The 21,700-nt window shown below is 39.5% G+C and overlaps 1 protein-coding gene across 3 annotated transcripts in view; it reads right to left on the bottom strand.

Annotated features, from left to right (window-relative positions):
* The window catches only part of CDC123 (cell division cycle 123), an 84,009-nt gene that overhangs the window by 30,368 nt on the left and 31,941 nt on the right, over positions 1-21,700 (bottom strand). For all 3 annotated transcript variants that reach the window (XM_070428428.1, XM_070428423.1, XM_070428418.1), the window contains 3 exons: positions 15,202-15,297; positions 12,836-12,942; positions 64-112 (listed from right to left, as the gene is read on the bottom strand). In XM_070428428.1, coding sequence (XP_070284529.1) covers positions 64-112; positions 12,836-12,942; positions 15,202-15,297 — 252 coding nt within the window. The remainder of the gene's footprint in view (positions 1-63; positions 113-12,835; positions 12,943-15,201; positions 15,298-21,700) is intronic.

The following is a 21,700-nucleotide window of genomic DNA, read 5'->3' on the forward strand; positions in this document are numbered from 1 at the left end:
AGTTCTCAATACTTCTTCATGTAGGTTTATCAACTTCATTCAAATTTTTAAAAAGTTTCTTACCTCATATTCCATACAAGGATCTGGGGAATCATCAGTACAATGGATAAATCTTTGAGGGGGAAAAAATGTAATTGAATCTCTTTTAATATTGTCAGTTTATGCACACACATAACGTATATTTATGTGAGGTTAGGTTTTACTAAAAGTATCCAGAAACAGAAGAATAATTTGAATTCAATGAACATGTATTAAGAACTACTTGATGTCAGGTCTAACTCCCTGAAATATTGTTTCTTTAGTCCTCAAAACCACTAGATGAGCTACTACGGTATAATCTTCATTTTTCTGTCAAAAACAAACGAAGAAAATAAGACCCAGTAAAGACCAAATTGGCAACCAAGCCAGTACTATAACCTAAATTGTGTCAACTGCAGGATTCCAAATGAAGGCAGGATGGCACTGCTGGTTTGCAATTCTCACTGTGTTCTTTAGGAATGATGCAGAAGTCTCTATGGACATCAACTCTGCCATCTAAAGTCACACAGAGTTAATCTAAACTTTCTCCCAAATGCCACTTAAAAAATAGTTGATAGAACTAGTCATTCCTCTGTTAAGTATATTGCTTCCTCCTCTAATCCTTGTTTTAATGAACAATTTTTCATATTGTTTATTAAATGTTTACCTATGCCAAAGCCTCACTAGGCACTGGGAATGCTGAAAAGATTAACAGTCTCTTGACCTAAAGGTTAGTCTGGTAGGGAAAGACTAACAGGTGGATGAAGGATTTGAAAACACTGAAAACAAAAATAAAAATACGCTAATACAGTAGTTCTCAACCTTCCTAATGCGGCGACCCTTTAATACAGTTCCTCATGTTGTGGTGACCCCCAATTTCATTGTTACAAATTGAACATAATTAAAGCATAGTGATTAATCACAAAAACAATATGTAATTATGTATGTGTTTTCTGATGGTCTTAGGCGACCCCTGTGAAAGGGTCATTCGACCCCCAAAGAGATTCGTGACCCACAGGTTGAGAACCGCTGCTCTAATAGCACAAAGAAAGAAGAGATTGGCTCTTGTGATGGGGGAGGGGAAGAGACAGTCAAGAAAACTTCATTCAACAGGAAGAGAAGGGCCTGCATTGAAAGCAAAGGGAAGTGGTGTTTAGTCAGAGAGGGAAGTGAGAAGGGTCACACAGTATCATAGAACTACTGAAGGTCAGTACTGATGGAGTGTAGAAGGCAAGGGGAGAACTGCCAAAAGACGAGGTTGGGGAGAAATTTTGGATAAGGAATGATGGGTCTTGTTTGTCTACTGAGAAAGGTTGTACTTTCTTATACAGAAACTAGAGGCCTGGTGCATGAAAATTTGTGCACTCGGGGGAGTCCCTCAGCTAGGCCTGCGCCCTCTCGCAGTCTGGGATCCCTCTTGCAGTCCGGGAGCCCTCGCTCCTCACCACTCGGCTCACTGCTCCTTAGCACTGCCTCAGAGGCGGGAGAGGCTCCTGCCACCACCACTGTGCTCCCTTGGCTTCTGGCTGAGTGGCGCTCCCCCTATGGGAGCGCACTGACCACCAGGGGGCAGCTCCTGCGTTGAGCATCTGCCCCTTGGTGGTCAGTGCGCGTCATAATGACCGGTCATTCCACCGTTCAGTCAATTTGCATCTTACCCTTTTGTTATATCGGATGGGGAGCTAGAAGACGTTTCTAAACATGTGACAAAGATCATTCCATTTAAGCTTTAGGAATATCACTATGGCAATGGTACTAGGTAGCCTGGGGAAAGGATGGTAAACCAGAAGGCAGAAAGACGAGGTGGAAGCTTGTTTAAATAGTCCTGGGGAGAGTTTAATTAAGGCAGAGGGAGTGGAAAGAGAGAGAAGCACTACATAAAGGCATTTCAGAGGTAGCGTCAATGTTACTTCTTGACTAACTGAAGTGAGGGATGAGGGAAAAAGAGGCCTGGATGACTCTGGGTGTCTGTCTCTGATAACTAGCTGGATGGTTATGAGAATGCCATTCACTAGGACAAGGAAAAGCAGGAGAAGTGAGGTGAGGAAAATATGGAGGATAATTATGTTTGCGTGTGTAGAGTTAGAAACATTCTGGAAGAAACACACAGAAATGTCCAGTAAGCAACTGGAAAGTCAAAAGAAGGAGGAGCTGAAGATAGTTATCTGGGAGTAATCATCACATGGGTACAAGAGCTGAAGTCCAGAAAGCAGCAGTGATCACTTCAGGCAGAAGACTGAATCCTCGGGAAAACCAACAATTCCAGAGTGAGTAAAATGTGCGGTCAAGAGACATTTTTATAAAAACAATACACAAATAACACAAAAATACCTTTAAAGATATCTTAAGTAATTCACAAGTAATAGTGAGTTTAAAAAGCTTTTAAATTTCTCGGAACGTTTGATTAGGCTAGAATTTTCTGTGATCATTTATGATTTACACTACGAACAACAGCAATTCTCGTTTATTTGGTTGACCCAAATCCTCAGGAATAGGAACTTTTATTCTTACAATGAGGCACCGACTGGTATAATCTGAACCACAAAGACAGGCACACAGCAGGTGCTTCGTTAAAGTGGGTTTTCTCTGTGCTAGTGAACAGGCACCATATGAAGCATCTTACTTCTGCTGCCTCATTTAATCCTTGCTAATCCCATGAGGAAGTGCTATTATTATTATCCACATTTATAACATGACGATACCAGGGTGGGAAACCATATAAAAGCACTAAACCACAGGCTGCACTGCTTCCCTCGAGGATAAAGGTCCTAGAACTGCTGTTATAAAGCTCTCAGAATTTCAATTAAAAAAAAAAAAAAGGAGATTCCAAAATGGCAGCAGAGTAAGTGGAAACTACACTGAAACTCTGCCAGGACCAACTAGAAATACAACTAAAATATAGAAAACCATCCTGAAAAATCAACTGAAGACTACCTGTAGAGAACCCTAATAACCAAGGATGGAAAGTGGAGACTGCTTTTTTCCTATAGAGACTGATAGGAAGTGTGGAGGCACAAAAGCACTGGCCGGGATCCCACAGACAGAAGCTGAAGTTCTGGAGGAATATCTCAGCTGTGGGGGGTTCCCACTGAGAACTATGGGGTCTAAATCCCAAGTTGGGCTCCCTGCCCCAGAGCACCAGAACTGAGAGAGGTGCCCAAATAACATCTGGCTGTGAAAAGCAGCAGGGGTGCTGTCTGCCAGGGAGAGATGGTTGGAAATGCAGGCACCCTCTTAAAGGGCCAATGCACAAAAATTAAATGAGCAGCTACCCACCATGGGCTCTGGCAGAGGGAGGGCAGAGTGGATTAGAGTTGTGTGAGGAGAGTCCAGGAGAGTTGTGTGATTAGAGTTGCGGTTGGAGCTCAGAGGAAGCCACCCCGGTTTCGTGTGCTGAGTCATTCCTCACAATATGGAGGACATCTTTCTCTGTGGACCTTTGTTATCCAAGTGGTTTTTGCCTTGGGGGAAGGCAGTTGCCTGACACTGTAGGAAGACCTCTCACACCACTCTGTGGTCCATAGCCTGAAGCTAATCAAGACTGAGTGTCAACTGGTCTGCAGTCAGAAGCGGATCTCTGGAGAATTTGAGTCTTTGCCTGATCACCTTCTGGGCCCAGGGCTAGCAAAAGCAGACCCTAGTACACATCTTGATCCTTTCCTAAGGCACCTAGCCCCAGCAAAGGGAGCCACAAGCTGTGAATTGCTGATAGCTCCAAACAAAGTACTCAGAGCCAGTCAGAAACAGCATCTGACATTGTCCTGCACTGGAGATTGGATATCATAGCAGATCTACCTAATACACAGACACAAATCCAAACAGGTAGTCAAAAAGACAAGCCCAAAGTGAAAGAACAGGAGAATTCTCCAGAGGAAGAACTAAACAAAATGGAGATAAGAAATTTATCAGGCCGAAACCGGTTTGGCTCAGTGGATAGAGCGTCGGCCTGCGGACTGAAGGGTCCCGGGTTCGATTCCGGTCAAGGCATGTACCTGGGTTGCGGGCACATCCCCAGTGGGAGATGTGCAGGAGGCAGCTGATCGGTGTTTCTCTCTCATCGATGTTTCTAACTCTCTATCTCTCTCCCTTCCTCTCTGTAAAAAATCAATAAAATATATTAAAAAAAAAAAAAAAAAAAAAGAAATTTATCAGATATGGAGTTCAGAATAATGATGGTAAAGATGCTCATCAGTGGGAAATAAAGAACGACAGACCACTAATAAAGATCACTGGAATGAATACACATAAGATTAGGGGAAGCCGAGGATCAAATCAGTGAATTAGGAGACATGGTAGAAAAAAATCACCCAATCAGAGAACCAAAAAGAAAAAACAATTAAAAACTGAAGGACAGCTTAAGGGTGATGTGGGACAAGAAATGTAACAATATTCACAAAATAGGAGTACCAGGAGGGGAAGAAAGTGAGTAAGGGCTAGCGAACAAGGTTGAAGAAATAATGGCAGAAAAATTCCCTAACCAGCTGAAGGAAAGTCACACAAGTTCAGGAGGCACAGAGAGTCCCAACAAGAGAAATCCAAAAAGGGCCACGCAAAGATACATCATAATTAAAATGTCAAAACTTAAAGACAAAGAGAGAATCTTAAAAGCAACAAGAGAAAAGCAATTTGTTACCTACAAAGGAGCTCCCATAAGTCTGTCAACTGATTTCTCATCAGAATCTCTAAAGGCCAGAGGGAATGGCATGAAGTATTCAAGGTAATGAAAAACAAGGATCTGAAACCAAGATTACTACACCAGCAAGGCTATCATTCAAAATAGATGGTGAAATAAAGAGCTTCCCAGATAAGCCAGCACTACAAGAACTGCTAAGGGAGCTGCTATAATAAGAAGAAATAGAGAGAGAGAAATATAGGCATACAGGATTAAAATGGTAATAAAAAAATACATATCAATAATAACCTTAAATGTAAATAGATTAAATGCTCCAATCAAAAAACATAGGATAACTGAATGGATACAAAAATATGACATAATATATGCTGTTGCAAGAGACCCATCTCAGAACAAAAGACTCACATACAAAGAGAGTGAAGGGATGGGAAAAAAATTTTTTTTAAAGAATTTAAAAAATACATAAAAGTATAAAGTACATATGTGTTACTTTTCTAAGAAGTCAAGTTCACTTTAAAAGTTAATATTTTAGCTTCCAAATAACCAATAGTCATGATCATGATAAAACTGACTGACTTTCTTTTCTTAATTTAAATGTATCTAAAATAAATAAGAGAGTTGAAAGGAGAGAAATGACACAGTAACTCAAATAAACAAAATAACATCGCATTATCTCAATGGTTAATGTAGCAACAGAACTACTACCACTTTCATTTCTGAAATGTGATTTTAATCATGTGGAAGCCATATTTTTGTAAATGTGATAATAGAGGATAGTCCTTATTAAAATAGTGTTCTATAAAGAACAAGGTAGATTAAGGGTTTCTATCTACCTATTTTAAAAACACTATAGGAAAACCAAAAGGAACATAGATCTTCACTACCTATTATTTTTTAATTTTTATAAGCATTTATTTGAACCAAACTGAGGACAATATCAGGAAGCAAGATCTCAAATGCTCTGTTATCTAATTTTTCATGTTTCTATATTCCTACAAATTATGATTTCAACCCTTGGTTAACCCTTACTGCTACTTTAAAAGATACATATTACAATACATAGTTGCTTTCTATTATCATATAACAGAAAGTGTTGATTGGTTTAGCATTTAATGTTATTTTTAAAACTTGACTAATTTCAAGGTAGCAGTGCAAACATATGTGGCATTGTGAGGTTACTGGACAAGGCTTCTTCTTACTAAGATGATTAACCAGATGGCCAAGTTATCATTCCTGAAAGGAGAATAAAGTGGAGAGCCATATAGTTAAAACTGAATGTAAAGGTCAATAATAATATTTTCAAGAGCCCAGTCCAAATACGGAAGGAATGTTGTGTGTCGATATTTATATCCCATTTACATTCTGAAGAAGGTAAGTTGAAAAATCAAAAATGAGTGAGATAAGTAAGAGTACTAACAACACTTGACCTTTTATAATCCTTATATAAATTTAATAGTCCTAATATTCCAGGTTTTAAAAAAATCTTTAAATTAAGGTTACTTATTACATTGAGAATACTAGCAGAAACAATACTAGCAGAAAATATGAGTATACTAATAGAAACAAAGAAATCTCTTCAGTCATATCATATTTTAAAACATTTGCATTATTTATTCCCTCACTGCTCCTCTTAAAAGGTCGGCACCACAAACTGAATTTACAAGCTCCCACTTCCTCTGAGCTCCAGTGCCGGGTGAGGCTCTGGGGGATCCAGACACATACAGGGAGAAACTGGACAGTCTGGCACGGGGCAGGAGCTCAGGGACGACTTTCTTCCAGATGGAGATGCTAGCTTCGAACATTGTTCCCATGCTGGGACCTCCCTGGTGCAGGGTTGAATGGCAGCCATTTCTGTTTGCTCTGCCCTGTGACCCTGTCCCACCCAATTTACAATCCCACCCAAGCTGTGTGCTGTGACTTTTGCATATGAATGGTCTGTCCTTTCTCAGGCTAAAAACCTGTCAAACAAGCTGAAGCTGGGTGAGGCAGCCCCAAATCTATCAATAAAAGGCCCAAGACCCGGTACCAGCACCAGCCTGCCTTGCTCCACAGCTGGGCCTCGTCTGGGCAATTCCAAACCTGATACAAAGAGGAGGAATCTGCAGATCCCTCTGTAGCTCCTGATGGATGGCCCCAGGCAGTGGCTGACTTTGGAGACCCAAGAGCCAGTGTACCCAGTGGTCAGTGTGAGACCATACCAGATTACAACTCTTCACATCCATAAACAACACACTCAAGGGGCAGACTCAGGGAGCACCAAAGCCCCACTGAAAGCAAGTCCTGCCCTATAAGGCTGTCTCCTGCACAGCAGCTTTCCCACTATAGTCACAGCTGGTCCTCACAGCCAATTGGCTTGGAGATCAATTCCTCCCAGTGACACCAACAGCAATCAAGGCTCAGCTACAAAAAAACTGTGCACACAGCCCACAAAGGGGTGCACCAAGAGTGTCCACCCCAGGTGATTGGGGAGGCTGAGCCACTGGGCCCTATAGGACACCTACTACACAAGGCCACTCTATCAACTCAAGGAGACTTAGCAGCTACCCAACACAGAAACAAACACAGGGAAGCAGCCAAAATGTGGAGACAAAGAAACATGTCACAAATGAAAGAAATGGAAGAAAGCAAACTATTGGATATAGAGTTCAAAACCACAGTTACAAGGTTACTCAAGAATCTTCTAGAAACCTCCGAGGAACTTAGTGAGACTTTCAAGGATCTTAATGAGAATGCCAAATAAAAAATGGAAAAGGACCAGTCAGAAATTAAGCATACACTAACTGAAATAAAGAATCATATACAGTGATTCAACAGTAGACTAGAGGACCCCAAGAATCAAATCAATGATTTGAAATACAAGAAAGCAAAAAACAACCAACCAGAAGAGAAAAAAGAAAAAAAATCCAAAAATATGAACACAGTGGAAGGAGCCTCTGGCACAACTTCAAGTATATCAATATCCGAATTATGGAGGTGCCAAAAAAAGAGAGAGAACAAGATATTAAAAACCTATTTGAAGAAATAATGACAGAAAATTCCCCTATCTGGTGAAAGAAATAGACTTACAAGTCCAGGAAGCACAGAGAACCCCAAACAAAAGGAATCCAAAGAGGACCACACCAAGACACATCATAATTAAAATGCCAAGAGCAAAAGACAAAGAGAGAATCTTAAAAGCAGCAAGAGAAAAACAGTTACCTATAAGGGAGTGCCCATACTACTATCAGCTGATTTCTCAACAGAAACTATGCAGGCCAGAAGGGAGTGGCAAGAAACATTCAAAGTGATGAATAGCAAGAACCTACAACCAATATTACTCTACCCAGCAATGCTATCATTTAGAATTGTAGGTCAGATAAAGAGCTTCACAGACAAGAAAAAGCTAAAGGAGTTTATCACCACCAAACCAGTATTATATGAAATGCTGAAGGGTATTCTTTAAGAAGAGGAAGAAGAAAAAAGTAAAGATAAAAAATATGAATCACAAAGTGACAAATACATATCTATCAACAATTAAATATAAAACTCAAATGAATAAAAATCTGATGAACAGAATAAACTAGTGAATGGAATAGAATTAGGGACATGGAAATAGAACAGACAGACAATTCTCAGAGGGTAGGGGGTGTGTGGGGGGGTGCGGGAAGAGATTAGACAAAGATCTTATATGCATGTATGCAGTACCTATAAATACAGACAATAGGGTGGTGAGGGCCTGGGGTCGGGTGGGAACCAGGTGGAGGGGCGCTATGGGGGAAAAAAGAGGGACATCTGTAATAACCTCAACAATAAAGATTAATAAAAAAAAAATATTTTAAATCTTGGGCAGAAAAATACAGAGCAAAGGGGAAATTAAACATCAAAATTCTGGTGGTACAGTTTTATTGCTCACCAGGAACCAAAATAAGAGTTCTGGCAAACAGATTCTATTTCTTCAGATTTCACTGGTGGCAGAAAAGGAAAGGTAAAAGTAAAATGACAATGAATTAAGGGTGATTAGGTGTGTTCATACTAATTTTCATAGAATTTTTCTTCAAAAACAACCTAAAGCAGAAAACTGTCATTTAAATAAGTGGGCCTTAAAAATCATGAGGTAAAGGTTCTGTTAGGTCCCATTTATGCACCAAATTTTACTCCTGAAACTGTTTGCTGCTGAATTTTAGGATTAATAACCAGTTTTGTGATAATCTTGAGAAAAAATGTACAAAAATTATGTTGAAATAGCTGCGTATAAATTACTAAGACAAGTGAAATGTCCTGACCTCTAGTTAAATCTCCTTAGTCACAAGCCCCGCTAAGTAAAAAAAATAATGGATTAATTTTTCACTTAGCCCAAGTGAGTGTCAGATATCTTTTTCTAGATTGGCCGACTGAAGTGATAGTTAATCAATAAAATAATTAATGAGCCCTGACAGGTTTGGCTCAGTGGATAGAGCGTTGGCCTGCGGACTGAAGGGTCCCAGGTTCAATTTCGGTCAACGGCATGTGCCTTGGTTGTGGGCACATCCCCAGTGGGAGGTGTGCAGCAGGCAGCTGATTGATGTTTCTCTTTCATCGATGTTTCTAACTCTCTATCCCTCTCCCTTCCTCTCTGTAAAAAAATCAATAAACTATATTTTTAAAAAATAATATTAATAATAATTAATGAAAGAAGCCTTATGACTCAGCAAGTCTAATCACATAGAATGTTTATATCTGGGCAAATACATTCAGCAAGTAAAATGCAGGCAGATTATTTTAAATGTGTCCTATTTTAACTTCTACTTTTTAAAGCTTCTTGGGTACGATAACCATTTGAGGAACAGGAAAAATAGGTGTACTTAATATTCTATATCAAATTACAACGGTGGTAGACAAAACTGAAGGTCTACCCTTTAGCTATTCCCAACCTTCATCCTTGCTAACAGAGCTGTGACTGTTCCTATCAGGAAGCACTTGAGGTCCGATATCCCCTCTGGGACCCCAGGGGTACACGTGTTGACTAATCTTTAGTAGTCCTCATGGCGAGGGCCTGGATAGCAGCACCAGTATCAACTGGGGAAGATTGGAAATTACACTCTTGGGCACCACTCCCATCCTACTAAACCAGAAACACTGGGGATGGGGAAGAGCAATCTGTGTTTTATCAGACTCCCCAGATGATTCTTATGCCTGCCAAGTTTGAGAGCCCCCTGGTCTAAACTAATCACAGCATTTCTGTTCCCTCTGCCAGCAACTGGATTAGACTGGGTAACTGTGCAAAGAATGAGCCTGACAGGAAGTATCCTGGGAAGCTTCCAGAATGTTTTACTTGCTCACATACAAAGGAGAGGAAATATGCCGTATTTTTTATTTAGGTACTGTCATGTCTTTATGGGATACCTGGAATTATAGCAGCAATCCTGTAACCATTAGGTGAGAAACCCAAATACCAAGCCAATAGCCAAGGATGACAGCAGGGAAAGACTGAAGGAGTCTGGGTCCCTGGTAACCATGACAAGCTACAGATTAACCTAGGAAAATGCCATTGGCAGACTTCTTGCTAAATAATATCTTTTTAAAAACCCTGTATGTGTAAATTATTTTTAGTTGGCCTTCTGTTAACTTGCAATCCTGATAATATCTTTGTGGGGGTTTTTCAAGGCAAGTCCCAAAATAGTATAAACAACATAATCTCACTTTCATAATATTACACAATTTTATACATACCTATAACTATATATTACAATACTTTATTCTATTCTGTTGTATTTTAATTTGAAGCACTTTGAAAAGGAGAAATCATAACTTTATTAAGTAAAAGTACAGAGAACATTTAGAATGATATTGTTGAAATTATATTCTGGTTTTGTTTCTACTAACTAGCTTGTTAAAATAAATTACTGATAGATTTCGGCTTCAATTTTCTAACTGATCAAAGAAATGATTAAGTCACTGACATTGTCCTAACCAATTTAAAGAATTATACTCTTAATTTAATCTTTAAGGGGTCCTAAAATAACTCTGTGACAAAAGTTCATATTTCATTAAAGGTCCTATCAATAAAGATTTTTATGTTATAACTAGAAGCCTGGTACATGAATTCATGCACAGGTGGGTTCCAGCAAGCCCAGCCCCAACTGATCAAGCTGGGCCAGCAGAGGGAGGGGCCGTGGGTAGTTGGCCAGCTGGGCCTGCCCCCGATAGGGGTGGGGGGGCCACTGGGGGTGGGGGCAGCCAGGGGGAGGAGCCACGGGCAGTTGGCCAGCCGGCCCTGCCCCCTGGTTGAACTCCCCGTCAAGGGGACAATTCTCATATTAGCCTTTTATTATATAGGATTAGACTTACTAATTGTTCCGTAATTGACTACTGACAAACATTTCCAGAAAAGGATGACATAATAGTGCTACCGGGCTGAAAGCTGAGTGCTTGGTGTTAGATCCTGCCAACTCCCAATTATTTATATGAAGAGAAGGATGGTATTCTGTGGGTAAACATTCTTAATTCAAGGCTTCAAATTCACCTGATAACTTAACTTCTTTCCCACGAAAAAGTCAAAAGGTACAAAATGCAAAACAACTGACTCATATTTCCACTGGAATCACAGTTAAATTCATGTAAGACAAAAGGGAGAGATGGGCAAAGAAGAGGCAGATCATTAAACTGGAAAGATGATTTAGAAAACCAATAGTCACAGAGAATTAAAAGTGGTTTACAATTATTTTTGGAAAGAAAAAGATTTCCTCATACTCTCACTACAACTAATATTAAAGGTACACAAAAATCCAGACCTGATGAATTAATAGATAGTATTTTTAATGTAAAATATTTCAAAACCTCTTTACTTAAAGCATTAGATGTCAAAAGGCTTTATATCAGAAAAAAGATAGTCACGACTTCCTCTAATCAGAGGTTATCTCCTAGAATAAAAATGCTACTGCGTTATTACTAAAACAAGGGCTACCATACACCTAATACCAATATTATTACTTAACTTCATTTTCTTTAATGAATACTAAATCCATATGCCCAAGCTGCAAACTCAGATGCAAAAGAATTGATGAACAACTGACATGTAGTAAATTTATTTTTTTCCTGCCAGGCTCCTCTTCAAAAAAGAATTTGAAGCTAAAATAAATGAATGGGCAGGAAAACTAAATTGCATGGATGAGGAAGAAATGGCATGCATATACAATATTTTCAGCTGCTTAAGTTTCTAAATTTTGTGGTATGCTTTACTTTAGAGGTCAGTTTAAAGATTAGTTGAGATAACTGGTTTGGTAGGATGAGAAATCTAGAAGAATAACTGCTATTTGATGACAGAACAAAAGAAGCATAAAGAGATCACCCACAGCTCAACAGTACAGTTGTGCTGTCTGCCTACCATGACATGAGCAGACTGAAGTTCTTTACCAATAGAGTAACTGGCAAAGGAAGAAAAACAGCAATTACACTTGTAGAAATTTTCCTTTATCCTAGAGAAAAATTAGAAAAGTACACAGAGATTTACATATTCACTGCAGAGTTGTATATAAGGATAGAAGATTGGTCAAACAAATTATGCCATCACTATCCAGAGGGATATTAGTAAGGTAATTTAGAATAATGATGCATTTAAGTATTTAATAACACATACAAATGTTTGCTATACACTACAAGTGCAAAAGCAGTCTACTAAACAATATGAACTATATGATTCCGTTTTTGTTTTAAAAAATTAGAATACAGTTAAATACAGTTAAATTATATATATATAATTTTTTAAGTATATGAAACTAAACTGTGGTGAGATCATGGATACTTTTACATTTCCTGTTTTTGTTTAGCTATAGTTCCTAATTTTGTTTTTTTATGATATGCATATACTAGCGGTGGGGTTTTTTATCTTATTTTTAATTACAGTTGACATTCAGTATTATTTTATATTAATTTCTGATGTAAAGCACAGCAGTTAGACATCTATACACTAGTTTTATAATATGAACAAAAGTACCAAAACATTTAATGTGTAGATATATAGAAAGCCCATTTAGGAATATTCATTGTATAGCAATTTCTATAAAGGAAAAAGAAAGGTTTGCTTTAAGAGGTCATTTGACAATATGAAATAGACTTGTTACATGGAACTGCTGTTTACAATAGTTCTAGCTCTAATGAAATTTCATCTACAGAAAATATCTCAGAAGTAGGGAAACTACTGACATGGAGAACAAGAAACATACTTACGGTTGAGTGAAGTCACGAGTGATGAAATCAGAACTCTTGAACAGTAGAAAGATGTCGCTGAGGGTTTTACATTTCAGAGAACTATTCATTGCTATCCAGTATGCATCCTAAATAATAAAACACATGCAACTTAGTATTTTTCCAAATTAGTTACTATGAATGAATCGTAGGCCTGTATACCAAGTTAATAATGCTTACTTCTACAAGGGCTTAAAGAAAAAAGCCAGGTAAGAATTTAACTATACTGTCAAATGTCAATTACACTTCTGAATAGCATCACCATTGCATGTTGACACTCAGTTATAAACACAGATGTTAAAGCCCTCACCCTTTTAACTCAGGCAAAGCATTTCCCTAGGTTTTTCTGGCTAATGATGAAAGAAGGGGCGGGGGGAAGGTATCAGAAATGCTAACTCTTGGGCTAGAAGACAGGTGTAAATAAACTGGCCGACCAACTACTCTCTAAGAAAAAGGAGATCCTTTATCTTCTTCCTGTTTCGGGAGAGCTAGAACACTTGAAGTTTGATAATAGAGCACTTAAGACCCAAGTCTATCAAATATGGGAGAGTGGAAGTGGTGAGATATTCTGAATCATCACAGTTTTAAATGATGAATCATACATATAAACAAAACAAAAAAAGTAAGAATATCAGGCACAACAGGCACAAAACTTAGTGAAACATGCCTAAAAATGACAAAATAATTGTAATTTAAAAACATACTTCTCCCATAGATAGATCAGACACAGGACAATAAAATAATTTTGAGAGCCCTAGCCAGTTTGGCTCAGTGGATAGAGCGTCAGCCTGCGGACTGAAGGGTCCCAGGTTGAATTCCAGTCAAGGGCACATGCCCAGGTTGCGGGCTCGATCCCCAGTGGGGGGCATGCAGGAGGCAGCCAATCAATGATTCTCTCTCATCATTGATGTTTCTATCTCTCTCCCCCTCTTCCTTCCTCTCTGAAATCAATAAAAATATATTTTAAAAAATAAATAAAAAATAATAATTTTGAGAAAACTAATGATTATTTAAAAAACTATTCAACTATTTACAATATGGAAAAACACTGGTACATAGTAGGCACTCAATAAATAAGAACAAATGAATAACTTAAAACCACAAATAATTTATCCAACTTAAATGGAAAGCCTCAACCTAGTTCAGTAGTAAGGAATGATTCAAATTACTGCTCATATATAAAGTAAAAATGAGTTTCAGTAACTTCTTTTAAATTTTTCCCATTGAAAAAGATGAAGAACTTCTGATTAAAATGTATATTGAACACAGAGATTTGACTCCATTAAAACAATAGTATATACACTGAAACCATGCAACTACATAAACAAGACAATTATTAACTCCAGGGAAAACAAAATATTGAATAAGAACATATAAGTAACTATAATATAGTATATATCAGGTGTGTACATAGTGTTTGCATAATCATAATATTAGAAACCCTGAACACTAATCTAATAAAAAGTATATTGCTATGATGAGAATGGTAGAATAGGAAATAGTGAGAACCAGAGATAAAAGTTGAATCTTTCTGTTCCAGAGTAGGAAGTTAATAATAAATATATTACATTGAAGAATAAAGAAGTAGGAGAAAATAACAAAAGAATATACTAAAATATTTGAAAGCCTCTGAGGAATGGGAAATGGTGAAGCAAAGCATGTCAGGACCTGCTGATTTTTTAAGAAAGCGTCCAGGGCTTTTGAAAATTTAAACAATGTATATATGTTATTAACTTTAATAAGTGAGAATAAACATTAAATTAAATAAATCTCATTCATTTTAGAATAAAGATAAGCATGAGATGATTTCTGAAAATGCAAAGAAGTCTTTGATTCTTTCAATGACCTTTGCTGTCATAAAATTGTTTTTTATTGGATTAGAAAAATAGTAAATTTTTCCACAGACCCTAACTTAAAAAAAAAATATTGTTGATGCAATGTTAAAATAATAAAACAACGTAAGAAGGTATCAGTTGATTTCTCAAACTGCTCTATTTCTAGAACCTGTGACATTTAAATTTTATTCCTTTTCAATAGAGAAATATCTTTGTTTAACTGAATAGCTAAAGTTTTGAAAAGGACACAACATAGATTTCCTCATATTTCTAGCATGATCAGCAGCACAAGAGATTGAAACTGTCTTTTGGCAAAATGTACAGTACTTTACAGAGCCAGGAAAGTGTACTACAAAATCAGGAAAATAAAATAACAAGGGAAAATAAAAATAAATTCCATGGCATTTTCCCTAGACTTAGGAATGTAATGAGCCCTTCTGTGGGGACATAAAATGAAATGAATAGCAAAGCAAAGAATACTCAAACAATGAGAGATTTACTGATGTGGCCTACCCTTGGGGCACTCCAGTTAAGCTTAGGAAATACACTGCCCCCAAGGGAATTGATAGCTTCTTGGACTGTCGTGGTGAACTCAGGAAATTCCGGTGCCTAAAGAGAAAAGAAATAATTTGCGCAGGTCAATATCATCACAATAAATATAGAAAACATGATCAAAATCACAAGGTTACACTACCTAGGGTGTTAAAAAATAATCCAGAATACAAATCACTATCAGAAATCTGAACTCAGTTAAACAGAATCCATGATCAAATAACATTTGCCAAAAAGGGGAAACATGCCCAAATGTCACTTTCCAAAACAAATAAAACCCATAAACTAAAGAGACAGATGTCACAAGCACCTGGGGATTTGAGGAAAGAAATGAATGGTTCTTTAACACCTACATAAAACCAGTATTTATTAAGTGAAAAGAGATAGATGGAGTATCACTTGTACATATAGTCCAATTCTCAGAAATAACTCCTGACATTTAAAAGGTCCAGAAGCCTTTTCATTTGCAGGAACAGATTCTTGGATAAATGCCCCAAAGGTTTCATGAGAATGAGAATAAATTATGTGATAAAACTGTATTTAAACACTACTATTTCCTGACAAGTTTTAATATAAATGAACCTCAAAAACAGGATCTTGGTGAAATTAAAGTGTTCTTTCTTTTTTGGTTGATTTGAAAATCCCTATCTTATATAAGTAAGAAACTAAAACATTCTAAGTGTAATTTCAGCCAGGAAGTAGATAGAACTACTGTTGTGAAGGAACTTAAATGTGATTAGTATGCTTTGCTTAAAGCCTATGTCATTATGAAAGGAACACACAAAAATAAAGTACAGAAAAGGAGAATGAGAGATGTGAAGTGGAGCCTGCAGGAAAGACAGAACACAAAGATATTAACAGATACTCAACAAAGTCACAGGTATCCCTTAATTTATGCTGCCATCTACTGGGCAGCTGCAAATTCTGAAAAATCCAGTAATAAGTTCTTCCATAGGGGCGAAAATGTTAAAACAGTCTGAAATTAGCTAAACTACACACTGCAAAATAAATCAAATGGCTTATACCAGTGATTTTCAACCAGTGTGCTACGCATACTGCATGAGGCACACTGATGTGCTACAAGAATTTTTAAAACAGCAAATACCTGACTATTTAATCAGGGGCATTGACCTCTTTTCCCTCAGACTCTCAATTTAAAAAATACAACAGTCACCCTAACCGGTTTGGCTCAATGGATAGAGTGTCGGCCTGCAGACTGAAGGGTCCCAGGTTCAATTCTGGTCAAGGGCATGTACCTTGGTTCCGGGTACATCCCCAGTAGGGGGTGTGCAGGAGGCAGCTGATCAATGTTTCTCTCTCATCAAAGTTTCTCTCTATCCCTCTCCCTTCCTCTCTGTAAAAAAATCAATAAAATATATATTTTAAAAAAATACAACAGTCAACACAATAGCCGTCTGGAGTGAATTAATCAAAATTATACTTAATTTTTTTTGGTCAGATCGGCAAAAAATTACTTTTGGTGTGCCACAGGATTTTAGTAATTAGTTTATGTGTACCTTGAGATGAAAAAGGCTGAAAAGTCATCTAAAATAATAAAAGTGTAACATAACCAGACACCTGGAGAAGAGGTACAGCGATGCGTGCAGCTTACTCCCGTCCAAAGAGCAGCAGCTGTGCAAGCAGCCCACCCCTATCCGAGGAGCAGCAGACTTGCAATCAACCTGTCCAAGTGCAAGGAGCAGTAGCCCCACAAGCAGCCCACAACATCAGAGGAACAACAGCAGCGTGCAGCCAGCCCCCATTCAAGGAAGAGCAGCCACGTGAGCAGTCTGTCCCAGTTCAAGGAGTAGCAGCTGCGTGTGTAGCCTGCCCCCATCCTAGGAATAGCAGCCTCCTGATCAGCACACCCTCTGTCTGAGGAACAGCAGCTGTGTGAGAAGCCTCCCTGCACCAGAGGAGCCACCACGGCTGTGAACAGCACCCACCAGAGGAGCAACTGCTACCACAACCGCCCGAGGAGCAACCGCAGCCCGAGGAGCCACAGCCACTCAAGGAGCAGCCCCTGAATGACTCAACATCTAGATCTGTCTGTGAGATCAAACATGGGTAGACAAAGAAACCCCCAAAGGAAAGAAAAAGAGGACTCGCCAGAAAAGCATCTAAGTGAAACAGAGGCATGCAACATGTCAGAAAAAGAATCCAGATTAAGGGTCCTAGAGTGCATAAACTGGATGGAGGAAAAAATCAACAACTTATGCAAGAATCAAGAAGAAACAGATGAAAAAATCAACAACTTATGTAAGAATCAAAAAGAAATGGATGAAAAATCAATAATTTATGTAAGAAAAAAGAAGAAATGAAGAGTGATATAGCTGCAATAAAAAACACCATTGAAAGCATCAACAGTAGACTAGGAGAAGCAGAGGACCGAATTAGCGAATTAGAAGACAGGGAAGCAAAACACACCCAAACTGAACTGCAATTGGAGAAAAAAATTAAAAGACAAGGAGGAGAGCCTAAGGGAGCTATGGGACAACATGAAACGAAACAACATACGAATAATAGGGGTGCCAGAACAACAGAAAGAGGAACAAGGGTTAGAAAACCTATTCAAAGAAATAATATCAGAAAACTTCCCGGAGGTGGGGAAGAAAAAAGTCACACAAGCACAGAGAGTCCCAAACAAGGTGAACCCGAAAAGACCCACACCAAGACACATCATAATTACCACGGCAAATGTTCAGGACAAAGAGAGAACCTTAAAGGCTGCAAGACAGACCACATGTTAAGACACAAAACAAGTACCTACAAGTTCAAGAAGAGTGAAAATCATATAAAACATCTCAGATCACAATGGAATGAAATTAGAAATCAACTACAGTAAAAACACTCAAAAACATTTAAACATATGGAGGCTAAATAGCATGTTATTAAACAATGAATGGGTTACCAATGAGATGAAAACAGAAATCCAAAACTTCCTGAAAACAAATGAAAATGAATACACAACAACAAAACCAGTACTGAGAGGGAAGCTCACAGCACTACAGGACTACCTCAAAAAACAAGAAAAATTAATAATAAATTATTTAACTCTGAAACTTAAATAATTAGAGAAGAATAAGAAAAGACAAGAGCAAGTAGAAGGAAGAAAATAATAAAGATTAGACCATAAATAAATGACTTAGAGACTAAAAAACAATACAAAAAAATCAATGAAACCAAGAGTGGTTCTTTGAAAACATAAACAAGATTGATGAATCATTAGTCAGACTAATCAAGAAACAAGGAGAGAGGACCCAAATAAATAAAATCAGAAATGAAAGCAGAGACACAACAGCTGAACACCACAGGAATACAAAGGATTGTAAGAAAATACTATGAACAACTATATGCCAACAAGCTGGACAATGTGGATGAAATGGACAAATTCCTAGAAAAAATACAATCTCTCAAAACTGAATTAGGAAGAAACAGAAAATCTGAATAAGCCAATAACAATTGAGGAAATAGAAGCAGTAATCAAATCATTCCCAGCAACAAAAGCCCTGCTGACAAAGTTGAAGGGATCACAATACCAGATTTGAAGTTATACTACAAAGCCACCGAATTCAAAACAGCCTTATACTGGCACAAGAACAGGTATATAGATCAATGGAAGAGAACAGAGATCCCAGAAATTGAACCACGCCATTACGCTCAATTAATATTTGACAAAGGAGGCAAGAGCATACAATGGAATCAAGACATTCTCTTCAATAAATGATGCTGGGAAAATTGCAAAAAAACATGAAACTAGACCACCAAATTATATCATACACAAGAATAAACTCAAAATGGATAAAAGACTTAAATATAAGTTGTGAAACCATACAAATTCTAGAAGAAACCATAGGCAGCAAAATCTCAGACATCTCTAATGGCAATATGTTTATGAATACATCTCCTAGGGCAGAGGACTAAGGAGAAAATAAACAAATGGGACTACATCAAAATAAAAAGCTTCTTGCACAGCAAAAGAAACCATCAACAAAACATATTTGGCAATGATACATATGATAAATGGGTAATACTCAAAATATATAAGGAACTCATACAACTTAACAAAAGGAAGACAAACAATCCAATTTAAAAATGGGCAAAGACGCCAAAACCGGTTTGGCTCAGTGGATAGAGCGTCGGCCTGCGGACTGAAGGGTCCCAGGTTCGATTCCGGTCAAGGGCATGTACCTGGGTTGTGGGCACATCCCCGGTAGGAGATGTGCAGGAGGCAGCTGATTGATGTTTCTCTCTCATCGATGTTTCTAACTCTCTATCTCTCTCCCTTCCTCTCTGTAAAAAATCAATAAAATATATTTAAAAAAAAAAAATGGGCAAAGAACCTAAATAGACACTTCTCCAACGGGGACATACAGAAACCCAAGAGACATGAGAAAATGCACAAAGTCACTGAGAAGCCACAGCCACCCAAGGAGCAGCCCCTGAACGACTCAACATCTAGATCTGTCGGTGAGATCAAACATGGGTAGACAAAGAAACCCCCAAAGGAAAGAAAAAGAGGACTCGCCAGAAAAGCATCTAAGTGAAACTATAGAACCGAACTATCAGAGAGATGCAAATTAAAACAATGAGGTATCACCTCACATCTGTCAGAATAGCTACCATCAAAAAAAGAAAAAGAAAAAAAAGGATAGTTACCATCAACAAATCAACAAATGACAAGTGCTAGTGAAGATGTAGAGAAAAGGGAATCCTAGTACACTGCTGGTGGGAATGCAGACTGGTGCAGCCATTATGGAAAATAGAATGAGTTTCCTCAAGAAATTAAATATGGACCTGCTATTTGACCCAGTAATCCCACTTCTAAGAATATATCCTAAGAGACCTGAAACATCAATCAGAAAGAATGTATGTACCCCTATGTTTATAGCAGCACAATTTACAATAGCTAATATCTTGAAACACCCCAAGTGCCCATCAGTAGATGTGTGGATAAAAAAGCTGTGGTACATTTACACCATGGAATACGATGCAGCAGTAAAAAAGAAGGTTCTCCTACCCTTTGAGACAGCATGGAGGGACCTAGAGAGTATTATGCTAAGTGAAATAAACCAGTCAGAGAAAGACAAGTATCCCATAATCTCACTCATATGTGCAATATAATGAACAAAATAAACTGATGATCAAAAGAGATCCAGAGTCATAGAAGCTTAGAATATACTGCGGAATCTCAGAGGGAAGGTGCGGGGACAGTGGGTGGGTAGGAAAAGATCAACCAAAGAATCTTTAATGCATATATGCATAACCCATGGATACAGATAATAGGGTGGTGAAAGCCTGAGCTGGAGAGTGGAGGTGGGTTAGAAGTGGTCAATGGAGGGAAAAAGAGGACATATGTAATACTTTCACCAATAAAATTTTTTAAATATATCTACACTAATAAAAGAGAAACATGGTAATTGGCGTACGACCGCTACCCTTCCCATTGGCTAATTAGCGAGATATGCAAATTAATCACCAGCCAAGATGGCGGTTAACTGTCAACAAAGATGGCGGTTAATTTGCATATGTAGGCACAATGCAGGGAGGCAAAATGGAAAGCACAGAAGAAGCCCCCTGGCACTGACAGTGATCGGAAACCCAGGGGGGAGCTAAGAGCCGGGGGGCAGGGCAAAGGCGGCCCTAGGGCCGCCTTTGCCCTGCCCCCCGGCCATGATCAGAGAATCCTGGCCTTTGCCGCTCTGGCCAGTGATAGCAGGAAGTAGGGGTGGAGCCAGCAATGGGAGCTGGGCAGAGGTGGGGCCAGGGATCTCCGGGTGGCTGCAGCCGCTGCCCGGAGCCCACGATCAGGGAGCGGTTGCAGCTGGGTGGGGGGAAGGCTGCAGCTGGGGGTCCCCGCTGCCCTAACGCCTCGGCCAGAGGCATTAGGCACGGGCAGGGGTGGAGCCCATCAGGGGGCGGCTGCAGCTTGGGGGATCCTCTGCCCGGGCCTAATGCCTCCGCCAGAGGCAAAAGGCCCGGGAGGGGCGGCTGCAGCTGGGGTCCCCACTGCCCGGGCCTCACGCCTCAGCCAGAGGCGTAAGGCCCGGTGCAGGGGCGGCTGCAGCTGCGGGGGTCCCCTGCCCAGCCTAAAGCCTCGGCCAGAGGCGTTAGGCTGGGCAGGGCCAGCTGCAGCTGGGGGTCCCCACTGCCCGGGCCTCACGACTCAGACAGAGGCATAAGGCCCGGGCAGGGGCGGAGCCCACGATCGGGGGGCAGCTGCAGCTGCGGGGGAGCAGCTGCAGCTGGGGGTCCCCACTGCCCGGGCCTCACGCCTCAGCCAGAGGCATAAGGCCCGGGCAGGGGCGGAGCCCACAATCGGGGCGGGGGGGGGGGGGGCGGCTGCAGCTGCGGGGGGTCCCCAGCCCTGCCTAACGCCTTGGCCAGAGGCGTTAGGCTGGGGAGGGGCAGCTGCAGCTGGGGGTCCCCACTGCCTGGGCCTCACGCCTCAGCCAGAGGC

The sequence above is a fragment of the Myotis yumanensis genome, unplaced genomic scaffold, assembly GCF_028538775.1.
Source record: "Myotis yumanensis isolate MYYU_CA2020_CCGP unplaced genomic scaffold, mMyoYum1.0.hap1 SCAF_1, whole genome shotgun sequence".
NCBI classification, from domain to species: Eukaryota; Metazoa; Chordata; class Mammalia; order Chiroptera; family Vespertilionidae; genus Myotis; species Myotis yumanensis.